This window comes from Periplaneta americana, chromosome 7 (genome assembly GCF_040183065.1).
Source record: "Periplaneta americana isolate PAMFEO1 chromosome 7, P.americana_PAMFEO1_priV1, whole genome shotgun sequence".
Lineage (NCBI taxonomy): Eukaryota > Metazoa > Arthropoda > Insecta > Blattodea > Blattidae > Periplaneta > Periplaneta americana.
This window is the reverse complement of record NC_091123.1, coordinates 103,061,419-103,077,995: the sequence shown is the minus strand read 5'-3', so window position 1 is coordinate 103,077,995 and position 16,577 is coordinate 103,061,419. Positions and strand designations below refer to the sequence as shown.

The following is a 16,577-nucleotide window of genomic DNA, read 5'->3' as shown; positions in this document are numbered from 1 at the left end:
AATTTGGTGCTGCTATGTTGTAGAACGTTTTTGTACTCGATGTATATGAAGTCACAGAACTCTTTCAATTTAGTTAGTTAATACTGAAAATTCAAACACTATTCACACTTTACTCTGTCCACACAGCCACACTTTTTTGGCCCCCCCCCCCCAAAAAAAAAGGATACTCTTATTTTAAAGCATCAGTAAATGTGCCGTTTCTTTTCAGCATCTTTATGTTCTTGAAATAATACACTCTTGCAAATATTAGCTTATATATTTAGACTTTAGACACAATCTACCACTGAGCGCTGACTATCATGTAATGGCAATCACACCATCATATCACTAATACAATCAACAAAATGTTAGCTAGAATTCAAACTGTAGGCCAGTCATAGTAAGTTGTCAACCAAGTTTGTGAAAAAGTTGTTAATTGTTAAAGGACGGCCATGATGATGACAAATTTATTAGGCTAAGTGTACAGACCGAGAAACAAAATTTTAGAAGTTCCAGTTGAAACATACTGCGTAAGCTCAGTAAGCACTGAGCATGCACATTATGTTACTGAAACTTAGAAAATTCAGGTGACTCAAAGTTTGTTTCTGGGTCTGTACATGTCGCTACAAAAAAGTCAAGTTGGCAACACTGAAGTTAGCAGACCATTCCATTTCTGCCGTAATTAAATTTTTTATGTGTAATAAATTTCAAACTGAGACAATTGACGAACTGGCCGGGACCCCAGGATCATACTGTCAAACCAGGACAATCCTGGCCAAACCTGAATGTATGGTAAGCCTGTTTATTTGTAGACTTCTTTTAGCTTCATTTAATTCCTTCATGGTAAAGTCGTTGTTGAGTAGAGTTTCTAATTGAATTGTCCTTTCGAGTTTTTTTTGCTGAGGATATACTCTTGAAGGTGTATTTATTAAACTCTTTAGCTATTATTTTTGGATCGACAACTTCTGTACTGGTGCCTCCGATTTTAATGGGTTGGCTCATCTTTTGTGCTCTGTTGTTCATCATTCAATACGCTTTTGTTCTATCAGTTCGGTAGTCCATTGTACTTAAGGAATCATCTCACATTTTTCTTTTAGCTTAATTTATTTTCCGTTTCAATATCGCACTTTCCTTCCACCATTTGATTACATGTTGCTTTTAATTATTCTTCTATTGTCTTTCCTTCTGTTTTTTCAGCTTCTTCTCTTGCTTTATCTCTAATTCTGTTTCAATCGGAAAGGTCACTATTCCAGAAGGGCATGTGTAAATACACCTGCCATCTTGTGTTATTCTTCTTGGCACTTTGCCTTGGAGTTTCAGAGAAGGCATATTTTGGTATGTTGCTGACTATCAGTGAATTCGGCCCAGTTTGCTTTTTTAAAATTTCACTTAACTTTTGCAGATCCAGTTTGTGATGTCTTCGCTGTATCTATTTTTTGTTTTGTCATTCTGTGACTGCTACCAGGGTCTCCAATCACTGACGTTTTATATTGGGCAATAATATTAGCCAGTACTACTAAGTCTGGATTTGTGAAGCTACTTGAATAATCAATGAATGTTTTAGGGTCTTTGTCATTGTATAGCACAAATAGTGTATTATTGTCCACAAAATCCGTAATGATTTACCCAACCCAATTTTGGTATTTCCCCAGTTGGGTGATGCAGCATTGAAATCTCCAACTGTAGTTGTGTTGTTGGTAGGCATTATGATATCTAGATTAAGGATCTTATTGTTTGGAGGGCTGTAGGTTTCATATACAGGGCTATTCTAAAAGAAGGAGCAGATTTCAAACATTTATTTCTTCCAAACTACGAAAGATAGAAACACAATTCCGACGTCAGGACGAGAAAGATTCAATGTTGTATGTATTCAATATGAGCACCATGTGTTACACGACAAATATCAAAACAGTGGCTCATTTCTTGCCACACACGATTTAGCTGGCCTCTAGTTATTGAATTCACTTCAGCAATTCAATGTCACAGACTTTCAAGAGTGTCAGGCATAGGGGGGGATAAAAACACGGTCTTTTACGTAACCTCACAGATAAAAATCACAAGGAGTGAGGTCTGGAGACCTGGGAGGCCACTGGCGATGAAGTTGATCTTCTCCTCTTCCAATCCAACGTCCTGGAATGGTGTCATTCAGGTAATGTCAGACGTAGTTAGAAAAATGAGGCAGAGCATCATCTTGCATGAAGATGAAGTTATCTGAATCATCTTCAAGTTGAGGAAATAACCAGTTTTGAAGCATGTCAATATAAGTTATTCCTGTCACAGTTTTCTCCATGAAGAAGAAATGTCCATAAACTTTGTTTACAGATATGGCACAGAAGATGTTAATCTTCATTGAATCTCTTTCATGTTCAATAACTGACATAGGATTTTCACCTGCCCAAATTCTAACGTTATGGCAATTAACTTTACCGGAAAGATGATAAGTGGATTCATTGGAAAAGATTAATCGTTAAGAAAAATTGTCTTCTTCCATATCATCTACCATGCTAATGCAAAATTCGTACCTTTTGTTGTGGTCGTCAGGATGCAATGCTTGCAATAACTACAGTTTGAACGGCTTCATGTGCAGATGGTGTTTCAGAACTCGCCATACTGTTGGTTGTCTGTTTGCAGATGCAACCATCTTCTACGAATTTTCGATGCCACTGGTAAATCTGCTTATAACAAGGCGGTTGTTTATTAAACTGACGGCAAAAAGTACGTTGAACTTCAATAATGGACTCTAGTTTTGCTAATTGCAGCACACAAAATGCTTTTTCCTGTTGTGTCTCCATTTTACTACAGACAATCAACAGCGCAATGCTGCTGCGCATGACAAGCAATAGCGCCAATGCGGCCGTGATCGGAACTTCTACCCGGACTGTTCAAAATTTTAACTTTCGCCTGTCCAGGAACTTTGGAATTGTGTTTCTGTCTTTTGTAGTTTGGAAGAAATAAATATTTGAAATCTGCTCCTTCTTTTTGAATAGCCCGTACTTCTAGTTATGTTTTCATTTTCCACATAGTAATAACTACAGTTTCTGCAGTATTATGTTCATTCATTTCTTTCACGACTTCGAACTTTGATCTTAAGTTATTTCGTACTGCAACTAGTATGCCATTGGTACGCACTACAGACACACATCTTGTTATTTTAATTGTTTCTTCCATATGGAGCATGATAGCCCCTCACAAATCCATTTGTTCGCTCAAGAATTCGTCTTTGACACACGCACGCACACACACACACACACACACACACACTGTCTTTGTCTCTCTGTCTTCCTCCTCTTTCTTTCCCTCCCTTTCCTCCCCTCTCTCCCTTCCCCCCATCCCTACCCTCTTCCCTTCCCCTTCTCCCTTTCTCTCTCGACACATTTTCTGTGCTGCATTTGTTTGTAGTAGGAATTGATCAGAAATAACTTTACTATTAAGAATAACCTAGAAAGCAAATCAAAATGATAATCCAATTAAGAGCAAAATTAATAAATTCCGGCTATTCGAGTAGAGATTGTTGTAGATGGAAATGCTTTTCAAATAAAAATAAATTGAAACAAAATACAATAAATTTCCTACTGTGTAATATTCATCATGTAATTTACAAACAAACCACAACAGCAAGTCATTCACAATATAATACATTACAAAAGTATCCAGCTGGAAATTCAAACAGCTTCTTCTTTCTCCTCTCCTCTCCAATGTTGATTACAGCATGTATGAAAAGATACAGTTAATTGATAGTAGATACACACTAGGTCTATAAAACTGCACATTATGTTCTATCATCACCCTTTATTGTACCCCTCAGCCTGAAGAAATCTGCCTACGATGGGATTTGAACCTAAACTATTCGGTTAGGAACACAGTCCTTTAGTCTCCGTGACCACGAGATACAGGCATTGGCTCCTGCAGTTGATTGCTATTCACGTTTGCATGTTCATGGAACCACTTCCTACACGAAAGATACCTGTATTCTGTTGTAATCCCATAAAAAACAGTGTTGCCTACAACCATATGACTAGGAGCAAGAGATACACCTGGTATACTATTTGGTCTATGTATCCTCAGTATCTTAGAATTCATAAGACAAAACAGGATAAAAAGTATTATCTGAAGTTTTAAAACTTACCGTTCAAAGTACTTTCTTTAAGATCTCAGACATAAACATGTTTTGTATTGGCTATCACATTATAATCTCGACTTGCAGTCTGACATTAGATTATGCTTCCTCATTTAATAAATTGGTTGGTGACCACATCAGTCTTGTTAAATAGGCTAAATTAACTACAGTGTTATTACATAGGTCAAATTAAGTACCCAGAGGAAATTTATCAGGGTGAATAATTTGAATCTGAATTAATTAACAAGTTACAAGAATTGTGTTTTCATTGTTTTCATACACTGTAAAGTTACTTTGACATGATGAAATGATTACTTGTGACATTTCTTAAGATGTATGATAACTAAGCTTCTTGTATTTCCATCAAATGAGTTAGTGTATGCATTTACATTTACTAATTTGTTTTGCAATACTGATCCAATCAAATGTTAAAAAATGTTAGCATGATAATGGTTACGTGCATGGAGGGCATGACTTCTACATTCTAAGTAGGAAGTGTTTAAACTTTGTTGCAAATGTCAGGAATGGAAATGGTGCTCATAACAGTTAGGGAATACTTTAAAATCAGTTACTGTAATTGTTACTGCAAAACTCTTTATCATCATATTGTAATCAGAAGAGGTTTATTTAGTTGTGTTATTCAAAATGCAATGCAATTAAGGGAATGTATTTTCTCTGCCATTTCCAGTTCTGATTCTTGTGAACACAACAGCCATGTTTTTATAATATTATTTATTTTATGACACTGTTTGAAATACTGGGATAACAGATAACAGTGCTGAATTAAGTCTATTAATTTTTAACATTGAGATAAAATTTCCTTTGAACTTGATTTGACGCAGTTCACAAATTTTTGTACTAAACATTATTACCATACCACTTGAATTGTTTATTTTTGTATTAAACGTATTTATCTAGTAAACAGGGAATTATGTAACCAGACATCCAGTGCATGGCATACAGAACTTGCTGACATTAAAACATTCCCAGTGTGCTTGTTTAATGGGGACATTGGACGACTCTCTCGCATAGAACGATAACAAATTGGTGGTGAATGTTAGTGACTTAAACTTAAAGTCCCATACAAATAATGTGCTAGTCAGAGATAATAAGAAAACGTTATATTGACTTTACCTTTTATCAAAGCATATCGTCGTTGTTCCTGCAGTAACTCGTATGTGCAAAATATAAAAGTTTTCAATAGGAAGAAAAACACATTTATTCATCCTATGGCAGCCGTACATAAGGGACTGACTGTGAATTCTTACATTTTCGAAACAAAGAAATATAATTACTTATAGGAGATTTTATTATTTGTTGTATCACTATTTAAGTTATTCAATAGAGCAAAAATCTGAAAATCGATAAATATGTCACTTAGGAGTTATTGCAGAAACAATGACGATATGTTAAAAATGATGTTCACTTTTCTGGATGCAAGAATGATATCGAAGAAAATTTGAAGATAGTCTTAGGAAATCTCAACAATTACCACAAGAATGCGACATGTCACAAAAATCAGCATTAAGACGACTGAAAATGCTGCACTTTTGTCCCTATAGAGTGGCAATGGTGGACAAAACATGTTGCGGAAGGTTTTTCTCAGGGTATGCCCATTTCACTCTTTCATTGTACCAACACACTCGACTTTTCCCTCATTTCATCTATGATCTGTAATAGTGAAAATGGTTTGGGTGATTGGGGATAGTACGAATTTCTGAAGCTGATTTAGGTTCTGAGGGTTTGGGCTCATCAGTCGATTGGATGTTATCTGAAGGGCCCAGGAAAGATGGTCCACTTGTAAGTGTCAGATTCACGCATGCCACCTGGACAATCCGTCGAACTTAGATAATCATCGCATATAAAGTGTATAATGGGCCTAATTGACTTAAGTGCAAGGATCCATCCCTTGGGAAATAAATAGACAAATCAATCAATCCCCAGATTTAATTGTTTGTGGTTTTTGTCTCTGGCGGAATTTAGAAAGAAAGTGTATGTGAACAATCAACTTACTCTTGAAGAGTTGCAAAATGAAATCAGGTGAATGCTGAGTGAAATTACAAATAGAGAGTTGGAGAAGGTGTTTCGGAATTTTATATATCTATGTGATTTTTGCATCCAGAGAGTGGACATCATTTTCAGCATATGCTTAGACAAAAGTTAAAGATCAACTTTCTTACTAGTTCTTACTGGCGCATTATTTGTGTGGGACTATACACCTAAATCAACGCCAATTCGTTTTTCCCTTGTGTGAAAGGGAGGCCACATCTCTCAACTAAACACACGTGCTATGACTGCTTACAGTGCTGGAAAGTTGTAACCGTACACTGTTTATATTCCAATATTGAATGAAAGGGATATTAAGGAAGGTTCTTCATATTTATTGGAAATGAAATTTATTATTTCTTTATTTAAAAAAAAAAACGTTTTTAGATAATATATTTATGGAGTTACTTTACTGTTAGTAAAATCCTGTTTTTAGTATCCAAATGAAAGTAAATAGTTTTTTTTTATTATTATTTAAATAAAATTGAGTACCGGGTCTTTCCCGGGGGTAAAAGGCGGTCAGAGCGTGGTGCCGACCACACCACCTCATTCTAGTGCCGAGGTCATGGAAAGCATGGGGCTCTACCTCCATGCCCCCCCAAGTGCCTTAATGGCATGTTACGGGGATACCTTTACCTTTTACCTTTTATTTAAATAAGTATTAAGTTTAAGTTACACTTCTATTGATTATACATAAGAATGCTATATGTAAGTTTCATTTTTAGTTTCGTTTTGTCTGATTTACATTTACAACTATTTCGAGTATTTTCAAGAGACACATTTTATAGGAAATGCTTACTATATGCAAACGTATCATAATTTAAATTTTGCAGCCATTTGCACATAAAATTATTTAATATTCGTATGTTCTTTTTAGCCATAATATGAGGTTTATTTGAAAAGTTCATAGCCTGACATAAAAATTAAACTAGGATTATTCTGAAACAATCTTCATTTTTAAACATAATCCCCTCTGAGATTCACACTTGGTCCATCAGTGCTGCAGTGCTGTTATATCCTCCTTGTACACAGATTCTGCCTTCTGCTATAGTGATAACCTCTTCATTTGACGAAAATTTCTTCCCAGCCAAGTGAATTTTGAGCTTAGGAAAAAAAAAAATCGGAGGGTGCGAGATCTGGTGAGTAGGAGGGGTGCGGCAAAAATTCGAACTGTAGTTTGTGTAGTCCAACTGGTGATTGCAGACATGTGAGCAGAGGCATTAAAATAACATTTTCTTCTTGGCCATACCTGGCCTCTTCTCGCGAATTTTCCTTTTCAGTTTTATGTATTAGTGGAGGCAGGTTTCATCAGTGCTCATAAACCACCTAAAAAATCGGGCGTATTTTTCTCGAATGGAACCAGACAATCCCTCGACATTTCACATGGGAATGCTTTTGTTTCGGTGTTACCAAATGCAGAACACACTTTGCATGGATCTTGGACACACCCAAGACATTGACTAAAATGTGGTACACCTGTTCAGTTAAAATATGCACAACTTAGCTAATTTCCCGCACTTTCAGTTGACGGTCATTCAACACCATATTGTGGATTTTTCACTTGTTGCTGTTACTGGAAGTTCACTGTGAGGATCGTCTTCAACACACTCTCATCCATGTTTAAATAGTATCGCCCATTTTTTCACAGTCGAAAACACTAGAACAGATTCCTATAGTATAGCATGCATATTTGCTTTAATTTCTTTTGGACTTGTTCCTTTTTTTATGAAATATTTAATGACAGCACAAAGCTCAATATTTTCCACTTTTGCCAATCTGTTTGGCACACTAACTTAAAATTAAACTACACAAAATGTAGTCAACAGAAAATTATTTTATTTTCGTGCTTGAACTACCATACGTAAAATGGCTGCTGACAATGGCAGAATTGTTGAGATGTTTTCACTGCCATTTGTATGTTAGGTCACGAACTTTTCAAATGCACCTCGTAGATAAAATTTCTAATCTCCTTAATACAGCACTGGAGCTAGTAGAAAATTTTCCAGTTATGTTCTAGTTGTAGTACAATTAATACAGCATATATTTCATTCTGTAATAAGCTTATGATAAGCTTGCAATTGAATATTTTTTTGGAAATAAGACTTCACACAACACTTATATAAAATATATGGTAGTGCATGAAAGGATTTATAAAATAAAATGTTAACTGTAAGCGATTTAACAACTTCTTTGCCAGTGTAGGCTACGCATACACTAAGTCTGTTACACTTTCATGTAGGTCTTGGGAGATATGAGCAAACTCTTTTCTTATGTACGGTATTACATTATTCTTTATTGCATTTCTTGTGGAGAAAACAATGTGTTTGGTGGCACTAAATGTAGAGAGTGTGACTCCTATGTCATACAATTGTGTGCATAATAGCAATCGTTACAGTTAAAATAAGAATGAATTGAAGTGTGACATGTGCATTGCGCAAATTGAGTGGTAGGCATGTTTTGACACTGATGAAGTTGTGAATGCATGTTATCGGATATAGGCTATATGTACTTGGTAATAATAATTATGTTTTCTTTATTATCTTCTAGAAGCCAAAGCTGCAAATAGATGAACAAAAAGAAGAATTGCTGAAAAAGAGAAAATTACAGTCTCATGATCGGGAAATTCTTAAGAAGAAAAAGAAACGTGCAATTGATGATTTAATGAAGAAGAAATCTGTAACAGTGAAGGATTTGCTGAGAGAGAAACGTGAATCATTGGAACTTGAAAATACAATGGGTATGTGCTTTAATATATTTTGGAACTTAATAATTTCTGTGTGCGAAATTCAAAATGTTTTTAAAATTATTTATGTTTATATTTTCCATGTTGATCAATATCAGATTTCAATTGTGTTAATGTACCCTAAAATAAAAGGAAAAATGTTCTCTTATATTACAGTATTATTTTATGATCAACTTACTCCTAACCCTGTTTATTTACTACATCTCTAGGTGCAAATTAATTTCATCTGACAGTTGTCATAGGATACTTACAATAATGTGATATACAGATTAAGTGAAAATGATGTTTCTGATTTCACTAATTTATTATGCGAAATCTACTGAGTGTATCTTTTTATGAGATGTGTGCTTTGGAAGGTAAACACTGCATTGGTTCCCCACATTCGTTCCATCATCGTCTGCCAGGAGAAAACTGAGGAAAATGATGACAAGTGGAGAACATAAAGCACTCTGTGTTCTTGATTTTCATTGCAACAAATGAGTTGTGAGTGTTTAACAGCATTCTCGGACAATTTGGAACAGATGGACTCAGTGACTCAGAAGCTCAAGACACGGGCAGAATTTATATTCTACTGTCTGTATTTGTGTCAAGCAGGGGGCAGGCATACTGATGCTGAGTTTGGTTAGCTACTGTGCTTTGCTTCATCTGGAGTACACTTCACTACAAGTTAGACCACTTGCCTTTTTGATACCACACCACAAGAGTTATTATATTGCATTGCACACCAATGGTTTCACTCATATCTCATAAATAGGAAACAGAAAGTCAAAATCAATGCAACTATGAAATCTACCTCGATATGGGGAACTATTAATAATGGAATTCCTCAAGGATCAATATTAGATCCCCTATTTTTTTCTAGTGTTCATAAATGATCTTGCCCCCCCCCCCCCTAATAAAGGATGTCAGTCATCCCATATTATTTGCAGATGACACAAGTATAGGGTGACCAGACGTCATCTTTTGTCTGGACATGTCCTCCTTTCTAGCCCTTTGTCCGGGATCCAGACGGATTTAAAAAAAAATCAAGAAATGTCCTCCTTTTCGTAACTTGTATCCCTGGTGTTTTGAAATTACCTGATTTGACGCCTTTTTCAAGTAATTTGCCTGTAGGTGGCAACAGCATTGACAGAATATACTCTTTGCTAACGATCATAACCCTGTTTGCTCCTCCTTGTTATGGTCGTTGCTCAGAGGTAGCTAGTAAATCGAGAAATCAAGGTGCGAATGTAAATCTAATTAGATATTATCTGTCTTTTTAATAATTATAGTTTCCTTGACTTTCATATGTAGCTACGTAACTGTAAAACCATTATTATTAAGTTTTTTCATAATTATTTTGTAATAAAATAGATACTAACATACTTTTAAGTATGATATAAGCCTTAAGGCCTATGCTGAGAACTATATACTATACAAAGTCTTTGGGTTTGATATGTGCTGATAGAAAGAAAGTTACATAAATTTGAACATCTGACTTCCTATTAATTATTCAGTTTCATTCAGGTAATATAAATTTTATAGGCTACAATTAGGTTAGGTTACCTGGTGGGAGCAGAAAACATAGATGGTGGGGTAGCTATGTTTAAAAAAATCACTAGCCGAACAATATCAGCTATGCCTTATTTCAAGCATTCCTCAGTGCTAAAGGAAAGCATTTTCCATAGCTCGACAAACGTATTATGTATTTCTCACTGTACTGTAAATATTTTATAATAAAATAGATATTGACGTAATTTAAAGTTTAATATAGACCTAAGCCTAAATCTAATTACACATTTTCTGTCCTCTTTTTCCGAACAATGTCCTCGTTTTTTGAAGCTTTGTGTCCTCTTTTTTTTTATTATTGATGACAATCTGGTCACCCTATACAAGTATAGTAATTACAGCCAATAACTCCAACACATTTCAATCTTCAACAAAGGCAATTCTCCTCAAAATATGTGATTGGTTCTAAGCTAATAAATTCGTATTAAATCACAACAAAACTAGCGTAATCCAATTTAAATCCTGTCAAAATTCAACTTTGCAAATATCAAACCCAATAATTAATAACAGATCCCTAATAGAAACAACAACAACCAAATTTCTTGGCTTACAAATCGATAATGTGTTAAATTGGAAAAATCGTATTAAAGAAATTACCCCCAAACTAAATTCAGCATGTTTTGCTATTAGATCTATGCAAGAGATAGTAAATATATCAGTACCTTAAAAACAATATAGTACTTTGCATACTTCCACTCAGTAATGAATTTTTGAATAATATTTTGGGGAAATTCCACAGATAATAACAGTAAATTTCTACTACAAAAAAGAGTAATTAGAATAATAGTAGGTGTAAAATCTAGGGAATCGTGTAGGACTCTTTAAAAAAAAAATACTACAAATAATGCCCATGGCTTGTCAGTATATTTTTTTCACTAATAAATAATCTTCCTCGTATGTAATCGTGAAAACTTTTTAACTAATTCAACAGTTCTTAGCATAAATACACTTCAAAAAATGACTTTCTTACTCCATCGGCAGTCTATTGTGCTCTCAAAAAGGAATGCGTAATATGGCAGTAAAAATTCGTTATATTGCAGTAAAGAATTTTAATAGCCTCCCTGTGGATATAAAAAATGAAACTCAAAACATATTTAAAATTATTTAGGGCCAAATTAAAAGAAGTACCTAATTTCTCACGCCTTCTATTCTGTAGGAGAATTCATGTCATTCAACAACTCTTCATGAATATTTCTGTGTTTTATTAAGTATTCATACTGAAACTTATGTTGTACTAGTAGACTATATTGTAAAACTCTTATGTATATAGTTGAACTAGACTGTGACTATAATTAAGACTTTATAGTACTATTAAGATTTGTTTTTCATTTGACATATTCCATATGCTAGCTGTGAAGCAATGTAGGAATACCATGGAATGTAAGTAAATACAATACAAGTAATAAAAAAACATCTGATGATGCCAGTTTTCTGTTTGGTTCTGCAGCAGTAGAAATGATATTGAGAGAAGTTGGTCAAAATAAATACATTCTCAAAACAGTTAAATATTAAAATATTAAATGGTTTAATAAGAAAAAAAATTGTACTGTACCCTACCATTATTTCAACTTACTTTTTTTTTTTTTAATACAAAATCCAACGTAATACATTTAGAAAACTACTCCATAAGTGTACATTTTATTGAAAATATCTCTCACCTTATATTTCTTTTCCTTCTTTTCTCGTCATCCAAATTTTATGCTCCTTTTCTAAAATGTCACACTTCCATTGTTTTGTCTGTCACGATATTGGAAATATTTTTTGGCACACAGTAATAAGTGCCATGAATGTCTGAAAATGTTCTCACCTATTATCATAGCATTTACAAAGTCCTGTGAGGCTTTTGTTCCTTTCCCTCTGGAAAGGAATCAATCCAAGTGTTCCCTTTAGGCCCAGTTTTATAAATATGGTTTATCTAAAGATTATGTTAAACCTAAAGTTAAACCTAACCATGAGTTTAACTCAACGTGCTATATTGTAGAGTCTCGGTTAAGTTAAACCGTAGTGGAATACAATTAGTATTACTGCTAGGAAAGAAAAGAACATTGCAGATGTTTAATTATATTATTGATTTAAAATAGCCGATGGTCATGGAGAATCTTCATTAAGAAACATCTTTGTTCTTCGATATCAGAGAGAGTATCATGAAAAACCTAAAGACGACCAATACCGCGTACTTCAGTATGCTTGTCAGACTTAACCTCAAATAGTTTCTTAACGCTGGCTACCAACGTTATACTCCCAAACACAATGCAACCAAATTAAACCTTGCATGACTATCCGCGACGTAACTCCACACAGAATCAACTGAGTAATGAAGTAATAATATTAGTGTGCGTATTTTATGTGTTGTCTAGAATATTTACAAAACAGAATTCAGTAAAGCAAAATTATTTTTACGATTCTAGTAAAATTAGGTAATATTATTAGCGTGTTTATAAATCAGGTCCCATAATAAATCTTACCAGTAGACTGTCTGCCACACACAGTACAATGCGCAATAGGTTTATAGTAGACTAGCCATACCCATACGCTCCGCTGCACCCGTTAGAAATAAATGTAAAGTAATTACATAATTAAAATAGGACATTTGATCCAGGGAACATTCGTGTTTGATAGAAGGATAAATCGTTTAATATGTTACTTAACACATTGACTGCCACTTGACGCATATATACGTCCCTACACGTGCTGTGAGACATGTATACGCTTCAAGCAGCAGTCAACATGTTAATTTAAATTGTATTCAAATAATTAAAATGCGATCATTTTGGTCCAGAGAGCACTCATTTGGTGCAATGACAATTCCTTTAACATGTTTCTTAATTTTTGTTACATGCAACCATAGTTTAATGAACATTGACATCATTTAGATTTAATGTGTATACTTTATTTTACTTGCTATATGTTTCCATTGAATTATGGTAATAACTTAATTTTAACCCTTGTTTTCTACGTATTCAGTAAGTGGCACTTGGCCCACTATGGTTCTGAACCCTTCAAATAACTTAAGTTATATTATATTATATTATATTATATTATATTATATTATATTATATTATATTATATTATATTATATAAAAAGTGTGTTGATAACGGATGTACTCCGATAAGTAAGTTTTTAATTTGTTTTTGGGGCTCTTGAATCTCAGGAGGAACAACTTATACAATAGTGCAACATAATCTGCTTGGCTCATTACCCAATTTTTTTGCATTGCATTTAATGCATATGGATTTTATGTATTTTAACACGTTTCAATTGAGCATAGTTAAAATTTGGATTATAAAATAATGGAATGCTAAGCTAATATACTATTACTGAGTACTAAATCAATACACTCTCGTTGTTCCTTAATTCTCTGAGATTTAAATGAATGTGTACATAAACATTATTTTAATAAATACAGGAAACGAATATACAGAATAGGCTATCAAGTTTTCTGTGCATAAGAAGAATTCACTCAGAAGTTACTGTAATAACATTATAGCATTATATCCATCTAGAGAAACTACACACCTAGTAGTTGATACAGCGTCGTTAAATAACCAACTTAAAAAAAAAATAAAAAAAAAAAGAAACTGCACTTTCTAATGGTGAAATAATAATTAATTATACAAATCTGTTAATTTAGCTTCCGATATTACTTCATACAAACATAGAAACATTCTCTGTAGGCTATCTCTCATAGCTTTCGATTGTTGTTGTCCAAGGCCCCTTATAGACGAAGTCATTTGTTTTTTATTTCATTACACGGCCTTAGATGGCAGTTATTTTAATTTTAAAACTCATTTATCTCACTAAATATCAGTCCTATCAAAATTTTTCAAAGAATAAAACTTATCGGAAATGATTTTTAAAGAAACTTTTGTTATTTAACATTTTTCACAAAAATCAATAATAAGCGAGATATTTCGATTTATTTAATTCAGGCCCCCTTATAACCTCTCTTTAAATATATTTTGAATGCCATATAGCCTAAAATCTAAGTTACAACTGCAACGGTGCGCTTCTCTTTACTTTGTATAGTTAGTAAAAACAAAAGTAAACAATACTTAAACACCAGCTCTGGAACAATTTTTCCTTGAAATTATTCAATACTTAAACAATTAAGTATTACCCTGCTGTCGAAAGGTATGATAGGGTTGACTGTCTCTTTGGTTAGGTGATACAAAGAAAACACTCCATATAAATCATTAACACTCTCTGTCAACATTTATTAATAGCTCTGTCGAAAAATGGAAATGAACCAAGGTCTCCCATAAAGTACAATCACTTATATTTCACCAACACATCGACACTAGCTTGCCACTAAAGGTTGCTGAACTGGCATTCGCCATTACACAAACTAGTAACGCCATCTCTACTCATACTTTGTAATTATTAGCAGCTTGCTACACAAGTCCCAACTTGTCTGATATGGTAGCAATTACTTTTACACAACCAAACACAACCAATGTAAAACCCTTGACAAATGCCAGCTTATTCCGTAATAATCCCATACTCCTTATCCTATGAATCATAATAAACTTAACTTTACTAACATTTAAAACCCTGTTTAGCTTCCTCGTATGCCAGTCTCGAAACCAACTCAACAATGGTCTCTCTTCGACACTCATACCTCTATACACACACAGCATACATCACCGCAGCTCGGTTACGTTTCCGCCTGTAGTAAGTCACAAACCCCGTTTGATCTCAGACTACAGCACTCCATGTTCCTCCCGAACTGGGTTATCCTTGGTCCCCTCACGGATAGTCGTAACACCAACCCACAGCTCTCCCAACTGTGGTCCAACCGTCCTCAACGAGTTGCTCCCCAAGACTGCACTGTATGGAAATGCTCCCCCAGAAAAACCGACGCTAAAGAATAATTAATGCAAAATGGCCAATCACATTCAAACCCCAAGACACGTGATAACTAAATTCGCTCCTTATACTTGAGGAAGGAGAGAGCAATAATGGCGGAAATACAACAAGCTATCTAAAGGAGAAATAAAGACTAAAAATGGAGAAGAAGTGGAGCCACTTATGAAAGGTGAGGGTAACTAATAATAAAAAGAAAAGAAAAAGAAGGAAATGAACATAGTGTGCCGAAACTAAAACGGCACACAACAAACTTAATTTATATTCCAATTTACATTGAAATCCGTTCAGCCATTATCGCGTGAAAAGGTAACAAACATCCAGACAGACAGACAGACAGACATACAAACAAAAATTTCGAAAAAGCGATTTTCGGTTTCAGGGTGGTTAATTATATATATGTTAGGACCAATTATTTTTGGAAAATCGAAAATTATCAGAAAAATTTCGACTACAGATCTATTATCTATATATAAAATTTGAACTGGTAATGGAAATTACGGGAAAACGGCTGAACGGATTTAATAAATGGCCCCTCATTTTGAAGCTCGGAACCCAAAATTTTTCGGAAAAATAGTAGTTTTCACTGAAATGTCAATTTTCCTACATAATTTTCCTATTTTCCAAAATCCATCTGTCGTCAGTTTTGAGAACTAGCTAATTGCATTCAGGAGAAGCGAAGCGAGCATCAAGTCGGCTGTGTTGCATTTCAGATTAAAACAAAACACACACTACAGTAAACAATATTACACGAAGACCATGGTCTGCAAGAATGCCGACATATTTAGAGCTCAAATTAAATTGGTTATTAAAAACTTAACTTACTAAAAATAATTTACAGGTTGGATTCTGTGGTGTGTAATTTTCTGAGTACAGCTGTGTATTGGATATTAAAAACTACAAAACTTGAGGTGGCTTGATGACATTATTACCATTAGAAATGAAATATTATTGTAGTTAATGCCGTGATGTGACTATTTTTCATTAATTATACATATTAATGCTATATTGATGATATGAAAGTGAAACGTTTTGGGGTTATGTAAGTAGATGTAGAGAATAACTTATTAGATTTTGATTTCTATATTTTACTGAGTGGCGGCTATATAGTTTATATATAGTATATGTATGTTACCGAAAGCTATAAAACTTACGTAAGATAATAATATTATTAAAAATAAAATATTTTTATAGTTATTAATCAAGTGGGCTTGGGTCTTTTTCATATATTTAATGGCGGTGTGGTGTAGATATTTATATGCGTGGTTCTCTTCAGTATT

At 34.1% G+C, this 16,577-nt stretch overlaps 1 protein-coding gene across 12 annotated transcripts in view; it reads left to right on the top strand.

The window, feature by feature from the left end:
* The window catches only part of LOC138703319 (ubinuclein-1-like), a 720,147-nt gene that overhangs the window by 400,204 nt on the left and 303,366 nt on the right, over nucleotides 1-16,577 (top strand). For all 12 annotated transcript variants that reach the window (XR_011333095.1, XR_011333096.1, XR_011333097.1 and 9 more), the window contains one exon: nucleotides 8,690-8,879. Coding sequence is in view for 9 of the 12 variants with exons in the window: in XM_069831096.1 (XP_069687197.1) it covers nucleotides 8,690-8,879 (190 nt within the window). In the remaining 3 variants the exon portion in view is untranslated. The remainder of the gene's footprint in view (nucleotides 1-8,689; nucleotides 8,880-16,577) is intronic.